Source organism: Aulonocara stuartgranti (genome assembly GCF_965226115.1).
Source record: "Aulonocara stuartgranti genome assembly, chromosome: 12".
In the NCBI taxonomy this organism is placed as follows: Eukaryota; Metazoa; Chordata; class Actinopteri; order Cichliformes; family Cichlidae; genus Aulonocara; species Aulonocara stuartgranti.
Window position 1 is genome coordinate 9,557,864 of NC_138948.1, and position 18,948 is coordinate 9,576,811.

General features: G+C 41.1%; 1 protein-coding gene across 4 annotated transcripts; it reads right to left on the reverse strand.

The window, feature by feature from the left end:
• Positions 1–426: 426 nt before the first annotated feature.
• On the reverse strand, positions 427–18,693 carry LOC309719009 (uncharacterized protein). Of its 4 annotated transcripts, none has more exons than XM_082554732.1 (8): positions 18,542–18,693; positions 18,114–18,178; positions 14,529–18,028; positions 14,169–14,425; positions 12,668–12,810; positions 12,485–12,564; positions 3,283–7,006; positions 427–539 (listed from the first exon to the last, which is right to left on the reverse strand). In XM_082554732.1, exons 2-8 carry the CDS (start codon positions 18,121–18,123, stop codon positions 514–516), a joined length of 7,740 nt encoding a protein of 2,579 aa, XP_082410858.1. In that variant the 5' UTR covers positions 18,124–18,178; positions 18,542–18,693; the 3' UTR covers positions 427–513. The 4 variants fall into 4 exon arrangements, with proteins under 4 accessions (XP_082410858.1, XP_082410857.1, XP_082410859.1 ...); XM_082554731.1 differs by having other exon boundaries at positions 18,505–18,693; XM_082554733.1 differs by lacking the exon at positions 18,542–18,693 and adding an exon at positions 18,437–18,519.
• Positions 18,694–18,948: the final 255 nt, after the last annotated feature.

Here is an 18,948-nt window from a genome sequence, read left to right on the forward strand (position 1 = left end):
AATTGAGCAAAATATGGGTGTGTGTGGTTGGAGGATGTGTTAGTGCGTGCGTGCGTGGGTGTGGGTGTGTGTGGTTGGAGGATGTGTTAGTGCGTGCGTGCGTGCGCGAGCAAGGGGGAGGGGGCGAAGAACACTTTTCTGTAAAACAAAGGGGGGGCCCAGCAAAAAAAGTTTGGGAACCACTGCCATAGAGGATGCCAGGGTTGAAATCATGGATAAGATGTTTCAGAAAAAAGACAAGATAAAATCTAACCCACTCTAGCATTAATACTTGCATCAGCTTTAGGAAAACTACACCTAGAGGACTGGGTGGCGAGGTGAGGTTGATCCCCTCCATTAGAGTAATGAATTGTCCATAGGAATCCAAAGGACCACCAAGCAGTGTGGTAAAATTGAGGATGTAGTTGATTAGAGGGAGAAGCGTGACACAAGTCTGCCTTTTGGATGGTGTCAGTACGACTCGTTTCTCCTGAAGGTCCAAAGACACAGAGGTGATTCTCTGGGTGAGCAGCATCAAAGTGGACACTGCCAAGAACAGTCTGAAAGTGAAAGAGATATTGCTGTGATTAAATAGGATATCTGTATACATATAATGTTTTTACTTTAGATGTAAAAACATTATGTCTAACTTAGGCTAAGAGTTCATCTATAATGGTGAAGAAATGGCCTCTGACATTCATATCAGAGTCTTTTTAGTACATTAGCTGTTCTAGAGCTGTGATCACACAAAGTTGATTCTTGGAAACGGCATCTGAAAGGTTAGGCAACAACATAACAATTCTTGGAAACGAAACAAAGTCAACAGGCTGCTAAAACCACGTGATGTGGTTGAATGCTTCAAGCAACAGAGATTGTTTTATTGAAAAACACATGGTCGTTTTGAGTTTGACATATTTCACAAAAGTGTGATTAGGAACATTTTTGCCACTGTGTTTACAACCCTGTACGCGTTTGAAAACTGAAGGGACTGTGCTGTGTTCTAATCCTATCAAAGATCAGAACATAGCTTATATAACTGAGCAAGATAAATTGCTCAGGAGTTTCACCTCATCTCCCAACCGTTGTGGCAGACATCTGTCCCTCCCTGGAGGCTTCTTCCTGTTAAAAGGGAGGGTTACCTTCCCACCATCACCAAGTGCTTTGCCCATAGGGTATCATCTGATTGTTGTGGTTTTCTCTCTAATACTGTAGGGTCATTGCCTTACAACTTAAAGACCTCACTTTTGTGATTTGGTACTAAATTCAAATGACGATTTTATGTTCTACATTGTTATATTTCTAATTTCATGATGCAAATGCAAATTTCTTATGTAAATATGATCTTTCTTAAAAAAGCCGTTGTCTCTGTTGTTCTAAACCTAGTAGATACTATTAAGCATTAGTGATACCTTTGAAGGTAATCGATGCCTGGATACCATCACGGATACTTGATTTTGAAATATGTGCTAAGCATGAACTGCACCTTCTTAAAGTATCCAAAAATGTACTGCTCTGGTCACAGGTCCTCATTCTTTTTAAAGGTGCCAACTTTCTGTAACTTGTTATAGAAGAGAGAGGGGTTTTAAATATTTTTTTAAAATAAATACCATAGAGATACCATACAAATCACTGCATGCTGCATTATTTATATTTTATACAACATCCTAACTCTGAACAGGCTTGATTCATACATCTGTACACCCTAGAGAATATTCACTTACGAAAGGTTCGGAGGATATAGCATGAAAACTGTCCCATATGTTTATGTAATTTGTAATGGCAGAGTGAAATCAAGATTAATACCTGATGATGACTGGTTCGTGCAGGTAGTATTCCCTGTTAGGGCTGCCACAAACGATTATTTTGATAGTCGACTAGTCAAAGATTATTTTTGCAATTAGTCGACTAATCAGATCATGCGTCCACTGGACGTAAAAGTACATCTTATTGCACCAGCAGCATCTGCTCTTATATAACTACCATTAGCTTACAGCTTTAAGTGTTTAAGGTCTGTGCCAACTAAAAATAAAGACAAGATGGTAGTTTATTAAATTTTAATGAAATTTGCAGATTGTTTCGGTGAAGTTTAATAAACTCCTTGCTATCTAAAATATAACAGGACACTGGAGTATATTCTCGAGAATCTCACACTTCTGATAATCAGCTGTCTGCTTGACGTTTATTCAGCTATGTAAAAACTATAACTTTAATCTCACCCAAACTGATTTACTCAGGAACAAATAAAATACTAAAAAAAGCTAAACAATAACATTGTTAAGTTATCTAAGTGACTTATATATGTTTAACCTGAGTAGCGAAAGACAGCGGTGGGTCTCAGGGCACTAGTGAGCCTAGCCCCCGGCTCGCTATCGAGCTAGTGGGTAACAGACGTCTCCGAAAACGTCGGAGCGCTTTTGAAAATATGTGGTGTCTTGATAAACTGAGCAGATATTTGAGGTTTACACAGCTACATTCTCGCCTGAACATATGTTAAACCTTTATTTTGTGACCCAGAAAGAATAATAAGAGTAATATTAAAACTAACTAGCTGCCGCCGTTTGAGCTGGGCTGCGCTATGAATTCTGGGACACTGCTTCTTCTTCTTCTTCGGGGTTTAACGGCAGCTGGCATCCTTGTACATGCAGTGCTGCCACCTTCTGTATCAGTCCGTTATTACACTCTTAAATCCTACTACTTATTCCTGCGTCTTTTGTGATCTTACAAAGCTTCAAACGACGCGTCGACTATTAAATCAGTCGTCGATGATTTTGATAGTCGACGTAATCGTGGCTAGTCGACTAATCGTGGCAGCCCTATTCCCTGTACTGTATAAGTAGGTGCCAGAAGGTTTGCCACAACATCTGCATAACAAATGCCCAGGTGTGGATACAGCTGTGATCTACACAGCACACGAGTAGAACAAAGGCAAGTGTGGAGGTGAACAGCTTGTGCTGTTATCCTGTTTGGTTTTCTCCAAACGTGATGCTTTGCAGTATCGCTAGACATCGCTATTGAAGCCTTTAGAGTCTCAGATGTAGCTCTTCTACATATATGTCTTTGGTTTGTCTGAGCATCTTCACCTTGTGCATTGTTTTATCACACATGTGAATCAGATCAATGAACTGCCAGACAATTTGTTTTTACAGAGGTCACCATACTTGCTGATGATTGTAGCATCTGGCTGTTACTTACCTTCTTACATCCTATAGACGCAAAGATTTAGTTTTTCCACACCGCTTCTGCATTTTGCTTACAAAAATGCACAAAAACTAATATTTCAATTCACTCATAATTTCTTTTTACCTTCAGGCTCTTGCAGACAATCATCATCCTTCATCCCGTCATGGTCACCAGGCGCCTGATCTTGGTGTCGTTCCTCATCTTCTGTGAGCATCTCAGATTCTTGGTTTTGCTTCTGCTCGAAAGGACCGTTCTCTTCTTCCTCCTTGAAGCATTCAGGAGAGTGCACTTCCTTCTTCAGACATTCTTCCTCAAGTACTGGTATTTCTGTGCAAGGTTTAGGTTCCTGTTCACTGATTTGCTGAGTGTGCACTTCTTCCTGCTTTAATTTTGTAAACGAGACACCTAAAATATCGCCGGTGATCATCTTAAGTTGTGCACAAGTGGGCGGGAGGGTTAACATATGTCTTTCAATTTTTAAACTCTCCTCTGTCCTCGTGTTATTTACATGTGCAATATTTAGCTTTGTTAAGGCTGAATTTGCCTCTATACCAACTTGATTCTTTGGATTCTGGAACAAAGGGAAGTTGCTCTCTTCAGCTAATGGGATATCACTTGCCTCAGTGCCCTTCTCCATCTTGACCGTTTTACCCTCATCTGCCTTGTTATGCATCTTGCTGTCATCATTGGCCAACTGTAAGATATGACGCAGTATGTCATCTTCTACCTTTGCCTCAATGTTCAGTGTTTTATGCTCAAGTGCTTTAACGTCTTGCTTTTGAGCTGGTGTTTCTTCATCCACTTTGAAATCATTTCCTGTCTCCATTTGTTGTTTGTCTCCAGATTCTGTGAATTCAGGTTGGGCTTGGTTTTCATTTGTCTGCCTCTCTTCCTCTGGATCGCCGTAATCCTCACATGGGGTATCTGTAATTTTCACTTCTGTTACACTTTGTTCCACATTTCCTGTCTCCATTTGTTGTTTGTCTCCAGATTCTGTGAATTCAGGTTGGGCTTGGTTTTCATTTGTCTGCCTCTCTTCCTCTGGATTGCCGTAATCCTCACATGGGGTATCTGTAATTTTCACTTCTGTTACACTTTGTTCCACATTTCCTGTCTCCATTTGTTGTTTGTCTCCAGATTCTGTGAATTCAGGTTGGGCTTGGTTTTCATTTGTCTGTCTCTCTTCCTCTGGATCGCCGTAATCCTCACATGGGGTATCTGTAATTTTCACTTCTGTTACACTTTGTTCCACATTTCCTGTCTCCATTTGTTGTTTGTCTCCAGATTCTGTGAATTCAGGTTGGGCTTGGTTTTCATTTGTCTGCCTCTCTTCCTCTGGATCGCCGTAATCCTCACATGGGGTATCTGTAATTTTCACTTCTGTTACACTTTGTTCCACATTTCCTGTCTCCATTTGTTGTTTGTCTCCAGATTCTGTGAATTCAGGTTGGGCTTGGTTTTCATTTGTCTGCCTCTCTTCCTCTGGATCGCCGTAATCCTCACATGGGGTATCTGTAATTTTCACTTCTGTTACACTTTGTTCCACATTTCCTGTCTCCATTTGTTGTTTGTCTCCAGATTCTGTGAATTCAGGTTGGGCTTGGTTTTCATTTGTCTGCCTCTCTTCCTCTGGATCGCCGTAATCCTCACATGGGGTATCTGTAATTTTCACTTCTGTTACACTTTGTTCCACATTTCCTGTCTCCATTTGTTGTTTGTCTCCAGATTCTGTGAATTCAGGTTGGGCTTGGTTTTCATTTGTCTGCCTCTCTTCCTCTGGATCGCCGTAATCCTCACATGGGGTATCTGTAATTTTCACTTCTGTTACACTTTGTTCCACATTTCCTGTCTCCATTTGTTGTTCGTCTCCAGATTCTGTGAATTCAGGTTGGGCTTGGTTTTCATTTGTCTGCCTCTCTTCCTCTGGATCGCCGTAATCCTCACATGGGGTATCTGTAATTTTCACTTCTGTTACACTTTGTTCCACATTTCCTGTCTCCATTTGTTGTTTGTCTCCAGATTCTGTGAATTCAGGTTGGGCTTGGTTTTCATATGTCTGTCTCTCTTCCTCTGGATCGCCGTAATCCTCACATGGGGTATCTGTAATTTTCACTTCTGTTACACTTTGTTCCACATTTCCTGTCTCCATTTGTTGTTTGTCTCCAGATTCTGTGAATTCAGGTTGGGCTTGGTTTTCATATGTCTGTCTCTCTTCCTCTGGATTGCCGTAATCCTCACATGGGATATCTGTAATTTTCACTTCTGTTACACTTTGTTCCACATTTCCTGTCTCCATTTGTTGTTTGTCTCCAGATTCTGTGAATTCAGGTTGGGCTTGGTTTTCATTTGTCTGCCTCTCTTCCTCTGGATCGCCGTAATCCTCACATGGGGTATCTGTAGATTTCACTTCTGTTACACTTTGTTCCACATTTCCTGTCTCCATTTGTTGTTTGTCTCCAGATTCTGTGAATTCAGGTTGGGCTTGGTTTTCATTTGTCTGCCTCTCTTCCTCTGGATCGCCGTAATCCTCACATGGGGTATCTGTAATTTTCACTTCTGTTACACTTTGTTCCACATTTCCTGTCTCCATTTGTTGTTTGTCTCCAGATTCTGTGAATTCAGGTTGGGCTTGGTTTTCATATGTCTGTCTCTCTTCCTCTGGATTGCCGTAATCCTCACATGGGATATCTGTAATTTTCACTTCTGTTACACTTTGTTCCACATTTCCTGTCTCCATTTGTTGTTTGTCTCCAGATTCTGTGAATTCAGGTTGGGCTTGGTTTTCATTTGTCTGCCTCTCTTCCTCTGGATCGCCGTAATCCTCACATGGGGTATCTGTAATTTTCACTTCTGTTACACTTTGTTCCACATTTCCTGTCTCCATTTGTTGTTTGTCTCCAGATTCTGTGAATTCAGGTTGGGCTTGGTTTTCATATGTCTGTCTCTCTTCCTCTGGATTGCCGTAATCCTCACATGGGATATCTGTAATTTTCACTTCTGTTACACTTTGTTCCACATTTCCTGTCTCCATTTGTTGTTTGTCTCCAGATTCTGTGAATTCAGGTTGGGCTTGGTTTTCATTTGTCTGCCTCTCTTCCTCTGGATCGCCGTAATCCTCACATGGGGTATCTGTAATTTTCACTTCTGTTACACTTTGTTCCACATTTCCTGTCTCCATTTGTTGTTTGTCTCCAGATTCTGTGAATTCAGGTTGGGCTTGGTTTTCATATGTCTGTCTCTCTTCCTCTGGATTGCCGTAATCCTCACATGGGATATCTGTAATTTTCACTTCTGTTACACTTTGTTCCACATTTCCTGTCTCCATTTGTTGTTTGTCTCCAGATTCTGTGAATTCAGGTTGGGCTTGGTTTTCATATGTCTGTCTCTCTTCCTCTGGATTGCCGTAATCCTCACATGGGATATCTGTAATTTTCACTTCTGTTACACTTTGTTCCAAATTTCCTGTCTCCTGTTCTCTTGCAGTCTCTAGCAGCACAAGCTCCGCTTGTTTTTGCAGCTCTTGTTGGACAGTAGAGTTTGGTTTGGCATTTTCATGTTGAATGTCTGATTCGGAAGTCTCGCCAGGACTTTCTCCGTTGGTTTCCTGGCATTCCCTGATCTGGAGTGCACTTTTCTCTGTGGTATAGTTTTCTTCCAGGTTCTCAGCTTGTGGAACCTCATCACAGTCTGCAAAAAGGTCCTCCATTTCTACTTCTCCTCTGTCTTTATCTAGCTGGTCCATGTTAGACAAATGTTCCTCTTCTTCTTCTGTTACTGGCACATTATCAACGCTTGCCTCCAGCTGATCAAGGCTCCCCTGACCTACGAGTTCATGATTCTTCATGACCTGCATAGACAGAATCAAGGTCCAAATTATGATACACTTTTCCATCACATTATATTGGGGTGGGGCACTGATGATGTAGAAGCCTCAAAAACTCATTTATCCAATATAATACACTTGGAGTTATGGGGTTGAGATAAGACTCCCAGTCCTATAGTTTATGGGAAGACAGACATGACATAGTAAACACTTTCCTTGTGAGTTTATGGGCTTAGTCACTGATTTTGGAAGCATACTGAATAAAACATTACTACAACTATTTTGCAAATCATGTTTAAATTGCTTAAAAATGTTGGATTATCTTTTGTCTGCTTACTGCATAGAGATAGCAGTTTCACTGTCAGCCCCTCTCCTTCTCACCACATCTTATTCTTTGAAATAGAAGTGGGCGGTATAAACGGTATACGGTAGAAACTATATAAATTTGGCCAACGGTAGAGATTTTGACTATACCGCTCTACCGCGATAGCGTATGTTGATGGTGTCATCAAGCTGCGCCTGTTTTGGTTGAAAGCATTGCAGCGACTAAAAACAACATCATCTGCAATTTTTACTGAGCGACAGTAATAGCAAAGAGACAAAGCACTTTTGGAATATGGGGATAGCCAAAAACTCCACTCCTCCACTTCCGTCCCATTGATTCATTCAGTGGGGCAAAAAAGTATTTAGTCAGCCACCGATTGTGCAAGTTCCCCCACTTAAAATGATGACAGAGGTCAGTAATTTGCACCAGAGGTACACTTCAACTGTGAGAGACAGAATGTGAAAAAAAAAAATCCATGAATTCACATGGTAGGATGTGTAAAGAATTTATTCGTAAATTAGGGTGGAAAATAAGTATTTGGTCACCTCAAACAAGGAAAATCTCTGGCTCTCACAGACCTGTAACGTCTTCTGTAAGAAGCTTTTTTGTCCCTGTTACGACCCGGCTCAAAAGCCGCAACATAAAAAAAAGGAGATGAATAACAGAGTGTGGGTGAGAAGAGGTTTCATCCTAAAATGGAAAACCAGGTTGGCTAAAATGGCTGGTGCCACCAAGGCAAAGACTAGTGCACTGCCGGAAAGCTTGCCTCAGGTATGCTTTTATCCACACCTGACTAGGTGTGGCCAATTAGCACCAGCTGAAAACACTGAGACGATTAAAAGCTGCAGAGGGACGTAACACCTCCTCCCTTAAAAGGGTTCCTCTAGGACCCTTAAATTTATTAAAAGCCCCTCTGAAGCCTTCAGTTCCTTGACCCACAAACCTGGAATAAAAGTTAAAGCTAACAGAAGCACAGTGTTCACGTTATAGTTGGCATCTCTAAGCATGGATGGGCATGAGGATTTGAAGTTGCCACACTGAACAGACAAAAAGTAACATGTGACCAACACAAAGGAGCACAACAGTCAAACCCAAAATTATTACCTGATCTGCTACAACACAAAACCAAAAGTAGCAACAAATAATCACAACTAAGTGATCTGTTGTCTCCACCACACAAACAGTCACATACAAGTGGCCCTATACCACAACAAGTTACTTTAATCCAAGAAGTTCAGTAAATCAAGCACACTAGTGACCAACCACAAAATGGAGAGCTATGGCCACACAATGATCACATCAAGGGTGGCTCAGCACCCCACAGTGTTATTGCCATCACCTGGCCAACAACACTCACAAGTGATCCAACAAAATAGCCATATTCCCCACAACACTAAAGGTCACAGCACAAAACACTCACCTCACAAGGATCTCATTAGCATCCATCCACACTGACATATGCACACACAGGGTGTGCACACAATGCCAACTTAAAAACAGCCTACCTGCCTCAGCTACAGACCATAATCAAGAATGGTCTCAAACCTCCTACCAAGTTTGGTGCCACTGATTTACTATGTGCAACTCCCAGCCTAAAACACTAAAAACAACAAAACCCTAACTTTACCTACCCTAGTCTTCAGTGGTGTACCAGGCTCGAGGCAACTTTAAACGCGAACTCGAGAGCAGGCAGCAGACCAGAGATATAGTCTCCTACCAAACTCTGAAGCGTACCCCCACCCAGGATAGCCACCAAACACAATAAACTAAAACAATAAAGCAAAACAACAAACAAGTGCTTCGATGGAAGGGCAGCACAGCCACCCAGCTGAAACACACTTACTAAAGTGAGTTTGCACAATTACAGTGACCACCATCACTCACCCACTTAAAAGCAAAACAAACTGACATTCAGTCTCCACTAAAATGTCCAAATATCCCGGACGTGCCACCACTTATGTTACGACCCGGCTCAAAAGCCGCAACATAAAAAAAAGGAGATGAATAACAGAGTGTGGGTGAGAAGAGGTTTCATCCTAAAATGGAAAACCAGGTTGGCTAAAATGGCTGGTGCCACCAAGGCAAAGACTAGTGCACTGCCGGAAAGCTTGCCTCAGGTATGCTTTTATCCACACCTGACTAGGTGTGGCCAATTAGCACCAGCTGAAAACACTGAGACGATTAAAAGCTGCAGAGGGACGTAACAGTCCCCCACTCGTTACCTGCATGAATGGCACCTGTTTGAACTCATCATCTGTATAAAAGACACCTGTCCACAGCCTCAAACAGTCAGACTCCAAACTCCGCCATGGCCAAGACCAAAGAGCTTTTGAAGGACACCAGGAAAAGTATTGTAGACCTGCACCAGACTGGGAAGAGTGAATCTACAATAGGCAAGCAGCTTAGTGTGAAAAAAATCAACTGTGGGAGCAATCATCAGAAAATGGAAGACATACAAGACCACTGATAATCTCCCTCGATCTAGGGCTCCACGCAAGATCTCATCCCGTGGGGTCAAAATGATCATGAGAACGGTGAGCAAAGATCCCAGAACCACACAGGGGGACCTGGTGAATGACCTGCAGAGAGCTGGGACCAAAGTAACAAAGGTCACCATCAGTAACACACTACAACGGCAGGGAATCAAATCCCGCAGTGCCAGACGTGTTCCGCTGCTGAAGCCAGTGCATGTCCAGGCCCGTCTGAAGTTTGCCAGAGAGCACATGGATGATACAGCAGAGGATTGGGAGAATGTCATGTGGTCAGATGAAACCAAAGTAGAACTTTTTGGTATAAACTCAACTTGTCGTGTTTGGGGGAAGAAGAATATTGAGTTGCATCCCAAGAACACCATACCTACTGTGAAGCATGGGGGTGGAAACATCATGCTATGGGGCTGTTTTTCTGCCAAGGGGACAGGACGACTGATCCGTGTTAAGGACAGAATGAATGGGGCCATGTATCGTGAGATTTTGAGCCAAAACCTCCTTCCATCAGTGAGAACTTTGAAGATGAAACGAGGCTGGGTCTTCCAACATGACAATGATCCAAAACACACCGCCCGGGCAACAAAGGAGTGGCTCCGTAAGAAGCATTTGAAAGTCCTGGAGTGGCCTAGCCAGTCTCCAGACCTCAACCCCATAGAAAATCTGTGGCGGGAGTTGAAAGTCCGTGTTGCTCGGCGACAGCCCCAAGACATCACTGCTCTCGAGAAGATCTACATGGAGGAATGGGCCAAAATACCAGCTACTGTGTGTGCAAACCTGGTAAAGACCTATAGTAAACGTTTGACCTCTGTTATTGCCAACAAAGGTTATGTTACAAAGTATTGAGTTGTATTTTTGTTAGTGACCAAATACTTATTTTCCACCCTGATTTACGAATAAATTCTTTACAAATCCTACCATGTGGATTCATGGATTTTTTTTCACATTCTGTCTCTCACAGTTGAAGTGTACCTCTGGTGCAAATTACTGACCTCTGTCATCATTTTAGGTGGGGGAACTTGCACAATCGGTGGCTGACTAAATACTTTTTTGCCCCACTGTTAATGCTGAATTCTCTCGCAGCTGCTATATTCCCATGTTGTTGCAGTATATTAATGACTAACCTCGTATTGTGGATGGATTATCTCAGTTGTTCTCCTGACTGAAGTTTGGTCCGTTTACAGCATCCTGCCATGCAATTGCATTTGTCCCTAACCACTAGAAACCCTCACGTTAAAAAGTTGGCATTCATCCTTCAGCTTCACTGTGCTAATGTTATGCTAACGTAGCTGTGTCGCTAGCAATCACGTAGGACATCATTATATACCAGCTAGCCCAACTTCAGTAACCTTACAAATGTCACTGCTGTTTAGTTTTCTGTCTTCATTTATGTTGGAAGTGATAGCAGAGCTGTACATTTTAATTTTTTCAGAAATCTCTCAGTCAGAACATGCTATATGATGTTTAGGTGGAAGCTAGCGAGCAAATTTCCTGCTAACTTCTAACTCCATTCAATTTAATAGATTCTGTTTTCATGGATGCCTGGATGTTAAACTTAATTGTTACACCTGGTAGAGCAGAAACGCTGATCATTTTATTAAAGATGAAAGAATTGCGATAGTTTGTAACTCTCAGTGACGCTGCAGTGTTTGACTTTGGGACCTGAAGTGGACGGAGTTTTGGATTACTCCGCAAGGCTCCTGACTACGGCAGCCGTAATGCTCCGGCAATCCATCAAGCGGTGCGCTTTCATAGCTCTCCAAAGTCGTACTAAAACATTTTTTGATTTCTACGCACCGTGTAACACAAAATCGGTTTGAGGTCAGTAAGCACAACCAGAATTCATACATAAGGCACACTGTCGATTTTTGAGAAAATTAAAGGATTTTAAGTGTGCCTTATAGTGTGTAAAATACGTTATACAGAAGAAAAGAATATATCCTGATATATATCGTTACCGCACATGCTTCAAATTATACCGTGATATGGATTTTAGGCCATATCGCCCAGCCCTACTTTGAAACTAAGATGGTTGTGGTGAAAATGCTAATCTTGGGGCATCAAAACACAATTTCAGAAACCAACGGATCGTGTCACAGTAGTTGTCCATGTCCATCTTTGACATTACTTATGGTTTAATCCCTGTAAATGTAGCACTTTTTAATAGCCAAGGAATTGGGGTAGGATATGCACTGCATCACTCCATTAGGTGCAACCTTAATCAATATTAAACCGATTTGTGGCAAAGTTTTTGGACTACAAAAACATTCAGACTAAAGGAATCAAATGGCCCAGTGCCAATGTCTCTGTAGCCAATGTGATATGTGAATAAAACCATTCTTTTGCAAAAGTAAGTCCACTGTCTATATGTAGCTTGTGAAAGTGATGCAGTGCTACTAAGCAAGATGCATGGTTGACATTTAAAAATGTCATTCTGATGAATTCTTTATGTTAATTTATATATCTATTCATATTTTTAGGATGTATGCTCCCACTCTCTTTCGTTGGCTACTCCCTTCAAATACCAGACATGTTGACATCTGACATCTAATTGCTGTTTACATTTTTTATAGGCTTAAATAACTTAATTCTTCATTCAACTTCATTTTCTCTTGATTTTCTAGATCTTCATGGTTATGACAGCAGTGTGTAGAACAAAAGCACCGTCCGCCCATCAGTTAAAGAGAATACCTTTTTTGACCCAAAGATGATGCCTTGATGGCAACGTGACAGCTTGGGGCGACGAACCTCTATTGGCACTACACGTTCCCCTGTAAAGAAAAAAAAAAGGAAAAAAGGGAATGCTTATGTGACAGCGTCAGGTATCGGAAAGCAGAACACGTTCCTACAAATCCTGCAAATGCTCCAACATACCACGATGCAAGACAATGTGATCAATCATGTTGTTCTTGTTCTTAGTTTGGTACAGACAGAAAGGGCAGCAGAGGTCCTTCTGATGAGTAGGCTTTGACTGGCAGGTAGAGTGACCCGTCTCCATGTGCATTTCCAGAGTTTTCCTAATGACAACAGGAGAAATCAGTGATAACATTGCAAATCTGTCGGTGTTTGGTGACAACTCGTGTTGAGTAATGAGTAGAAATGACAAATTCAAGATGTCTGTCAAGTCAAATACCTCATAAAACTCATCCAAGTTATTCCCATACATTTAAAATAATTGACAACAATGTCTAAATTTGAATAAAAGAAGCTTCTTCTTCAAAAAGGGTCCAAACAGCAGATAGCGCGGCATGTTTGATTTAGCACACTTTTATGCCAGGTTCTCTTCCCGATGCCACCCCAAAGGGATTTGTGTCTCCTCCTTGAGGCAAACCAGGAATGCATTATGTCACCTGACTATAGAAACTAGTCAGATCCTGCGCATGTGTGATGATGCAGAATTAAAAGTATCAATTATTACTCATCCTGAATGCAAATGCGAGAATAAATGCAACATTTAAAACAAATGTGAAAACGAATATTTACTAGGGCTGCTCGATTATGGCAAAAATTATAATCACAATTATTTTCACTGAAATTGAGATCTCGATTATTTGACGATATTTATTTAACAATAACAATGTATTGAATAATGACTTTAAAGATTGTCAAAAAATAATATAAAATAGTGTGCAAATACTGATAACAGTGCAAATGTTTGCAATATAAAAAATAAATGAAAAATGTAAACATCTATGTTTAGTGAACTTTGCAGTGTTGCTCTGTGGTGCAGCTACGACACTGTAGCAAAGTTTACACACTATGTCTACTTGATCCACGTCTGACTCCGCCAACCCATGTTTCCACACCACTGAAGTTTTTTTTTACCTCTCTTTTCAACCAACAGCAGTCACTCTCCTCTCCAAATAACTTCTGCTTAGCTTTCGGAGCTTCCCTCGGGTCCTCTTAATTGATGTGACACGTGTTCGAAATGCAGAGAGGTGCGCTCGATTTGCCACACGGAGCAGCGCGAGAGTAAAGCACGAGGGAGGGGCTAATAATCGGCTCAGTCATTTTTAATGATTGTTTAAAGCCCAGATCGTAATCGTGATTAAAATTCGATTAATTGAGCAGCCCTAATATTTACATAAAAAAAATATATATATATATTTTTTTTTTAAATCTTGAGATAAAGAAGCTTTTCTGCAAAGGTTTTCCAATACCCAGATAGGCACTGTACTTTTTCAGACTAAACAAGACCAACTGTTAAAATTTCCATTTGGCTATGTTACTTTTTAAGTGAGCCCACAAGAAGAAGAAGAAGAAAAAAGCGTGGCAAAATGGTGTGACTGCTTTAATATATGAGCTTAAATTTGTCTATTATCAATACTTTTTTTTAGTTTAGTTTTTAACAATAAAAAAAGCCCAAAGTTCTTACTTGTGTTTTAATCCAGATGTGGAGCTATTGTCCAGTTTCTTGATGGCTGCGTGGCTGTGCTCATGGGAATGCAAGCCTTTCAATGACATAAACATCCGGCCGCACTGTTTACACGTGTGTTTGTCTCCATTCGATTCTAGTTCTGGCTGCTGTACATCAGAGAGTTCTGATGTAGCGGCGCTCTGTACTCGTGTCCCGTTCCAACGATTAACCTCGTTCACAGTTTCCAATGTGGTCATTTCATCTTGCCTGCAGGGCTGGGAAAAAAAAAAAAAAAAAAAAAAAATCACAGTAATGGTCAAATAACACGAGTAGATCAGAAGACAAAGAGCATAGACAGGAATTACAGCGTCAACTTACCTCGCTGGATTCTTGCTCTAGTGTTGTGCTAATAAGCGACTCCTTTCTCTGCGCAGCCTTGGCCTTCTTTAGCATCCTTGCTCTGTGGCGATCCATGTGATAACACAACTTTCTAATCCCATTTAATTGTGTGTTGCAGTGGTCACATTTGTAAACCCCTGTGGTTTTCATTGTCTTCGATCCTAGTGACAACACAGTAAAGTCCAATTTCCACTCTGAGCGGTGAAAAGTACTATAGTGGTCAATGAGCAGCTGCGACGACTTGAATGTTAATTCTGGACATTTCAAACATTTAACCTTTGTGCTGTTGCCTGATTTAAGTACGTTGCTGGGAGAGTTCCATTTACGCTTATTATATTTCTCAAGAAGTTTGTAAATACTGACTGCATCCAATTTGTGAGTATTTTTGTAGTGGCGCTGGAGGTATTGATATCGTCCTTTATAGGTGCACATCTGGCACTTGTACAACTGTTTGTTGCTGCTTTTTTCTGCTGTTATGCTAGACTTCAATGTCTTATGCAGACATTTTTGGAGCTGCTGTTCTGGTTTTTGTTCTTGTTCATATCTTTCAATTACAGCTTCCGGGTGTTTCAATCCACAGTGAGTGTGGAGACCCTTTTTGCTATTAAAATTTGCAGAGCAGTAAAGGCACTTGAACACTTTGGAGGACAATGAGCCGGGTCTGTCACTTTGGTCTTCCACCCGCCAGCTTGCGCTTGTTTTCTTGGAAAGTTTTGCACTCAAAGGATGAACCATTCGGTAATGGTGTGCCAGATCTGACAAAGATTTAGATTTAAAAGAGCATCTTTTGCAAGACAAACCAGCTCTATTTTGTCCGTATCTTTGGGATAGCAATCTGTTTTCAGTGCCATTGCCTCCACTCTGCTCTAGATCAGGCTTCTTCTTTTTACAATGGACCATTCCAGGACCGACATATAACTGAAAACTTACATACTCAACGCAGGGGACACGTCCTAGGTGGCGTTCCTCGTAGTGCTCATAAACTGCTGCAGCTTTTTCATGTCTGAAAACACAGAATTCACAATAATAGCCGGGCTCTAATAATCCTTGTCTAAAATAATATCTTAAAATATCTGTGACTGTACGCTTTACTTTGTGAATTTTCCTTAAATGCGTCTTCAGAGCATATATCACGTCAGTTTTGTATGCGCATGCGTAACAGTTCAGGGACCTCTTTCTGTGTGGGGTTGTCACTGAGGGTGTTGCTGAAATGACCAAAGACTTTGAATGCTTCCTTGTTTTTTTCTTTTTCATTTTCAGCTTGAGGATTTCCTGAGCAGCTTCTTCATTTTGAGTGGATGTTAGAAGAGATTTCTGTGCCTGATTGTGGATCTTAGATGTATGCAGAAGGACTTCTGAAGTCTTCGCCTTAAATCCATGATGTATTCTGCTGTAATGGTGCATTACGTGATCCAAAGTACTATGCCTGTAGTTACAAAAGTGGCAAAAAAATGCTTTTTCTTCACCTTCATTTATTATAGGAGGAGGTAGACGGGAAGAAGAGGAATCCTTTGCATTTGCTTTCCTGATTTCATCATGGATTAAAGCTGTATATTCAAGAACACACTTAGTGCTGGAATTACACTTTCGATGAACCTTAGCCTGATGGTTAATTACTCCTTTTACAGATGGATTTCCAAAGTTGCATTTGTGGCAGTAAAACAAGTTTTCTGGACATGCGTAGGACTTGTTCTGTCTCTCTCCTGTTTCTGAGGCATCTGCTGTGTAATCCTCCTTATACAGATCTTCTTTTTCCCTACACATCTTCACTTGTTTACTAGTATTAAATTGGGAAGATGAAGGACTTTTTGACATCTTAGATTCACTCTGACGTTTCTGCATCTCAGCACTGTACCCTAGGACATCATCAGTACCTATTGGTGCATCCATAGAATGTTTTGCATAGTGATGACCAAGGATACTCTTAACCTTGGTACTTGTGTAACTGCAGAACTGGCAGTAAAATGTTTCATTTGGTAAACTGGATGAGGAAATGTCCAGTCCAGTAGTAATTTCATTACTGGATTTTGTTGGAAACTTCGAAGATTCCCCTTTCGTGGTTTGGGAAGATTCTGAACGATTCTTACAGGCTTCTGGTGTGGTCTCTGAATGATCTACTACAATCACAGAATCTGAACACTTCTCAGATGTCATCTCTGATGCTGCATGTGATGTGGGACAAGCGGACTGTTTGATTTTATCTAATGTGATTACTTCATCTGGGTGGCTTTTTTGGTAGTGAACATCTAGACTCAGCTGAGACGATTCCTCTTGGCATTCAGACATTGAATATCTGCAGAACAATAAGGAATTCTCCACTTCATATGTTGCATGCTTTGCCTTGTAATGTTCTTTCAAAGACTTCAATAGATTGATAGTAAATTTACAAAGAAAGCATTTGAAAACCAAACTGAGGCCACATGATTTCATGGCAAATACATCTGGGGCATCTGGATGATTTTCCAAGTAGTGCCTCTTGAGGTCAGCTGTGCTTAAAAACTCAACTGGACACTCCAAGCAACGAAAGGTGGCACTGTGATCACTTGCGTCCTGAATGTAGACAGAATTGTATCTGATATAAGGGTGGTCACTTTGATAATGGGCAGAAATTCGCCTGATGCCCACGTCACTGTAGTCACAATGTTTACAAGAATACACTTTTGCCGCGTCTGCCTCGTCTTCATCTTCGCTGACTTCGCTGCTGGATGACTGTTGTCTATTTTCATTTTCCGTGAGCATCTCTTCGTTATCCAACTTGGCTTTTTTGACAGGATGACCTTTTAAACTTTTACCACTGGATCTCTTCACAGCACTGTCAGGAACAGTTTCCTTTCTGAATTGTTCCGGAGTTTTAGTCAAATCAGTAGTCAAGTCAGTGTGCAAAAAAGGGTACGACTTACTTCCGGTGATATCTATCACAGACTTTGCTGTGACTTTAAACACACCACTACTGTTTGGACAGGAGCTTGAAGGAGATTCCTGCAAAATTTTCAGGTCCTTTAATGTGCAGTTTGCTTCTGAGGTAGAAATATCTGAAAGAACTGATGGATCTTCCGATGTTCCTGCAGCTTCATTGTTCTGGTTTGCTGAAATGACACTTAAAGTGCTGTCGAGGTTTTCTGAAATGATGACACCTCCTGACACGTTAGGATTTTCTGAAGTTTTGTGACACAGTTCCTCGTGTTCACTTAAACCATCCCAACTACAAGCTTTAAAATCACACCTCTGGCATTTAAAATTATCTCCTGAACTGCTGCTCTCTGTGTTGGCTTTGTCAGTCCCAGGGGATAAACCAGCCTCTCTGAGAGAAATTTCTGTATTGAGGCCATGCACCTTGTAAAGGTGTTCAAAAAGGTACACCTTGGATTCGAAGATCAGCACACAGTGACTACAATGGAAAGCCTCGACTTGGGATTCTTCAGTGACTGCTTGGCTGATGACTTGCTTGATGTGGCCAGAGGTGGAGCACTCCACTGTATCTGAGGGGGCAGGCAACAGACCAGTATAGATCAGCATAGGTCAGTATCTATTCACAAAGACGTTGCATACCTCTGTGATACATACCGTTTTCCATCTTGCATGCCTCTTTTAACCCACAGCCTTACACATTAAGTGACACACCTAGACAACTGAAAAAACAGATTATTATTTTTCTCAAGGCACAGAAGCAGCACAACATAATCCGACGCTACTTCGTTACCCGTTATTAAGTTAAACGCACAAGTGAATACTTAAAAAAGAGAGCGAGAGAGCGAGATTGTACGCTTTGCTAATATTATCTTTAAATATGGCAGCACAAAGAACTCAACACCTCTATTTAACTTTCAGTGTAGCATATTCAACAGGAAGGAGACGTAAAACGAGTCAACCGAATAAACAGATCCTACCTATTTTAACAAAATGCCGAAATGTGCAACTCGCTAAAGTGCGCGATGCACGCAAGGTTTTTACTCACGCATGCACACAAAAACAGGACAAGGCTTAGGAGGCACCGTTTTGAACCGCTGCTGGAAGTCGCGTGAACACGGAGCACGTTTCCGCCATTTTTCAAGCGTGTGTGACTCTCCCTGGCCTGTGCTTCCCCCACCGCAACAAAACATCTTCACTTCCGTAGAATTCACCAACCCTTCAAAATAAAACTACCTGAAAACTACCTCCGCTGTGTAAGTAATTAAAATATCAATTATAATGTTATTTACCAGCAGTTACACGAGATTCGATATAACGACAGGATATTTTGGTTTAATACGAACTAGGATTTCTTGATTGTATTTTTTTAAATTTTATCAATTTGATAAAAAAAAAATATGTGTTTGTTAATATTCACGAAAACGTATGGAGTTTTTTGTTGTTGTTTTTTTTACTTCCACGCTTAGTTCATTGTGAAATCTGGGGAAAC

Bases quoted from the DNA above. Each gene is read 5' to 3' on its own strand.
- LOC309719009 (XM_082554732.1), bottom strand. The intron at 12,811-14,168 runs GTAAGAACTTTG...TGTTGTCATTAG, and splicing joins ACATCTGGATTAAAACACAA to GAAAACTCTGGAAATGCACA. The intron at 540-3,282 runs GTAAAAAGAAAT...TTTCACTTTCAG, and splicing joins TTGTCTGCAAGAGCCTGAAG to ACTGTTCTTGGCAGTGTCCA.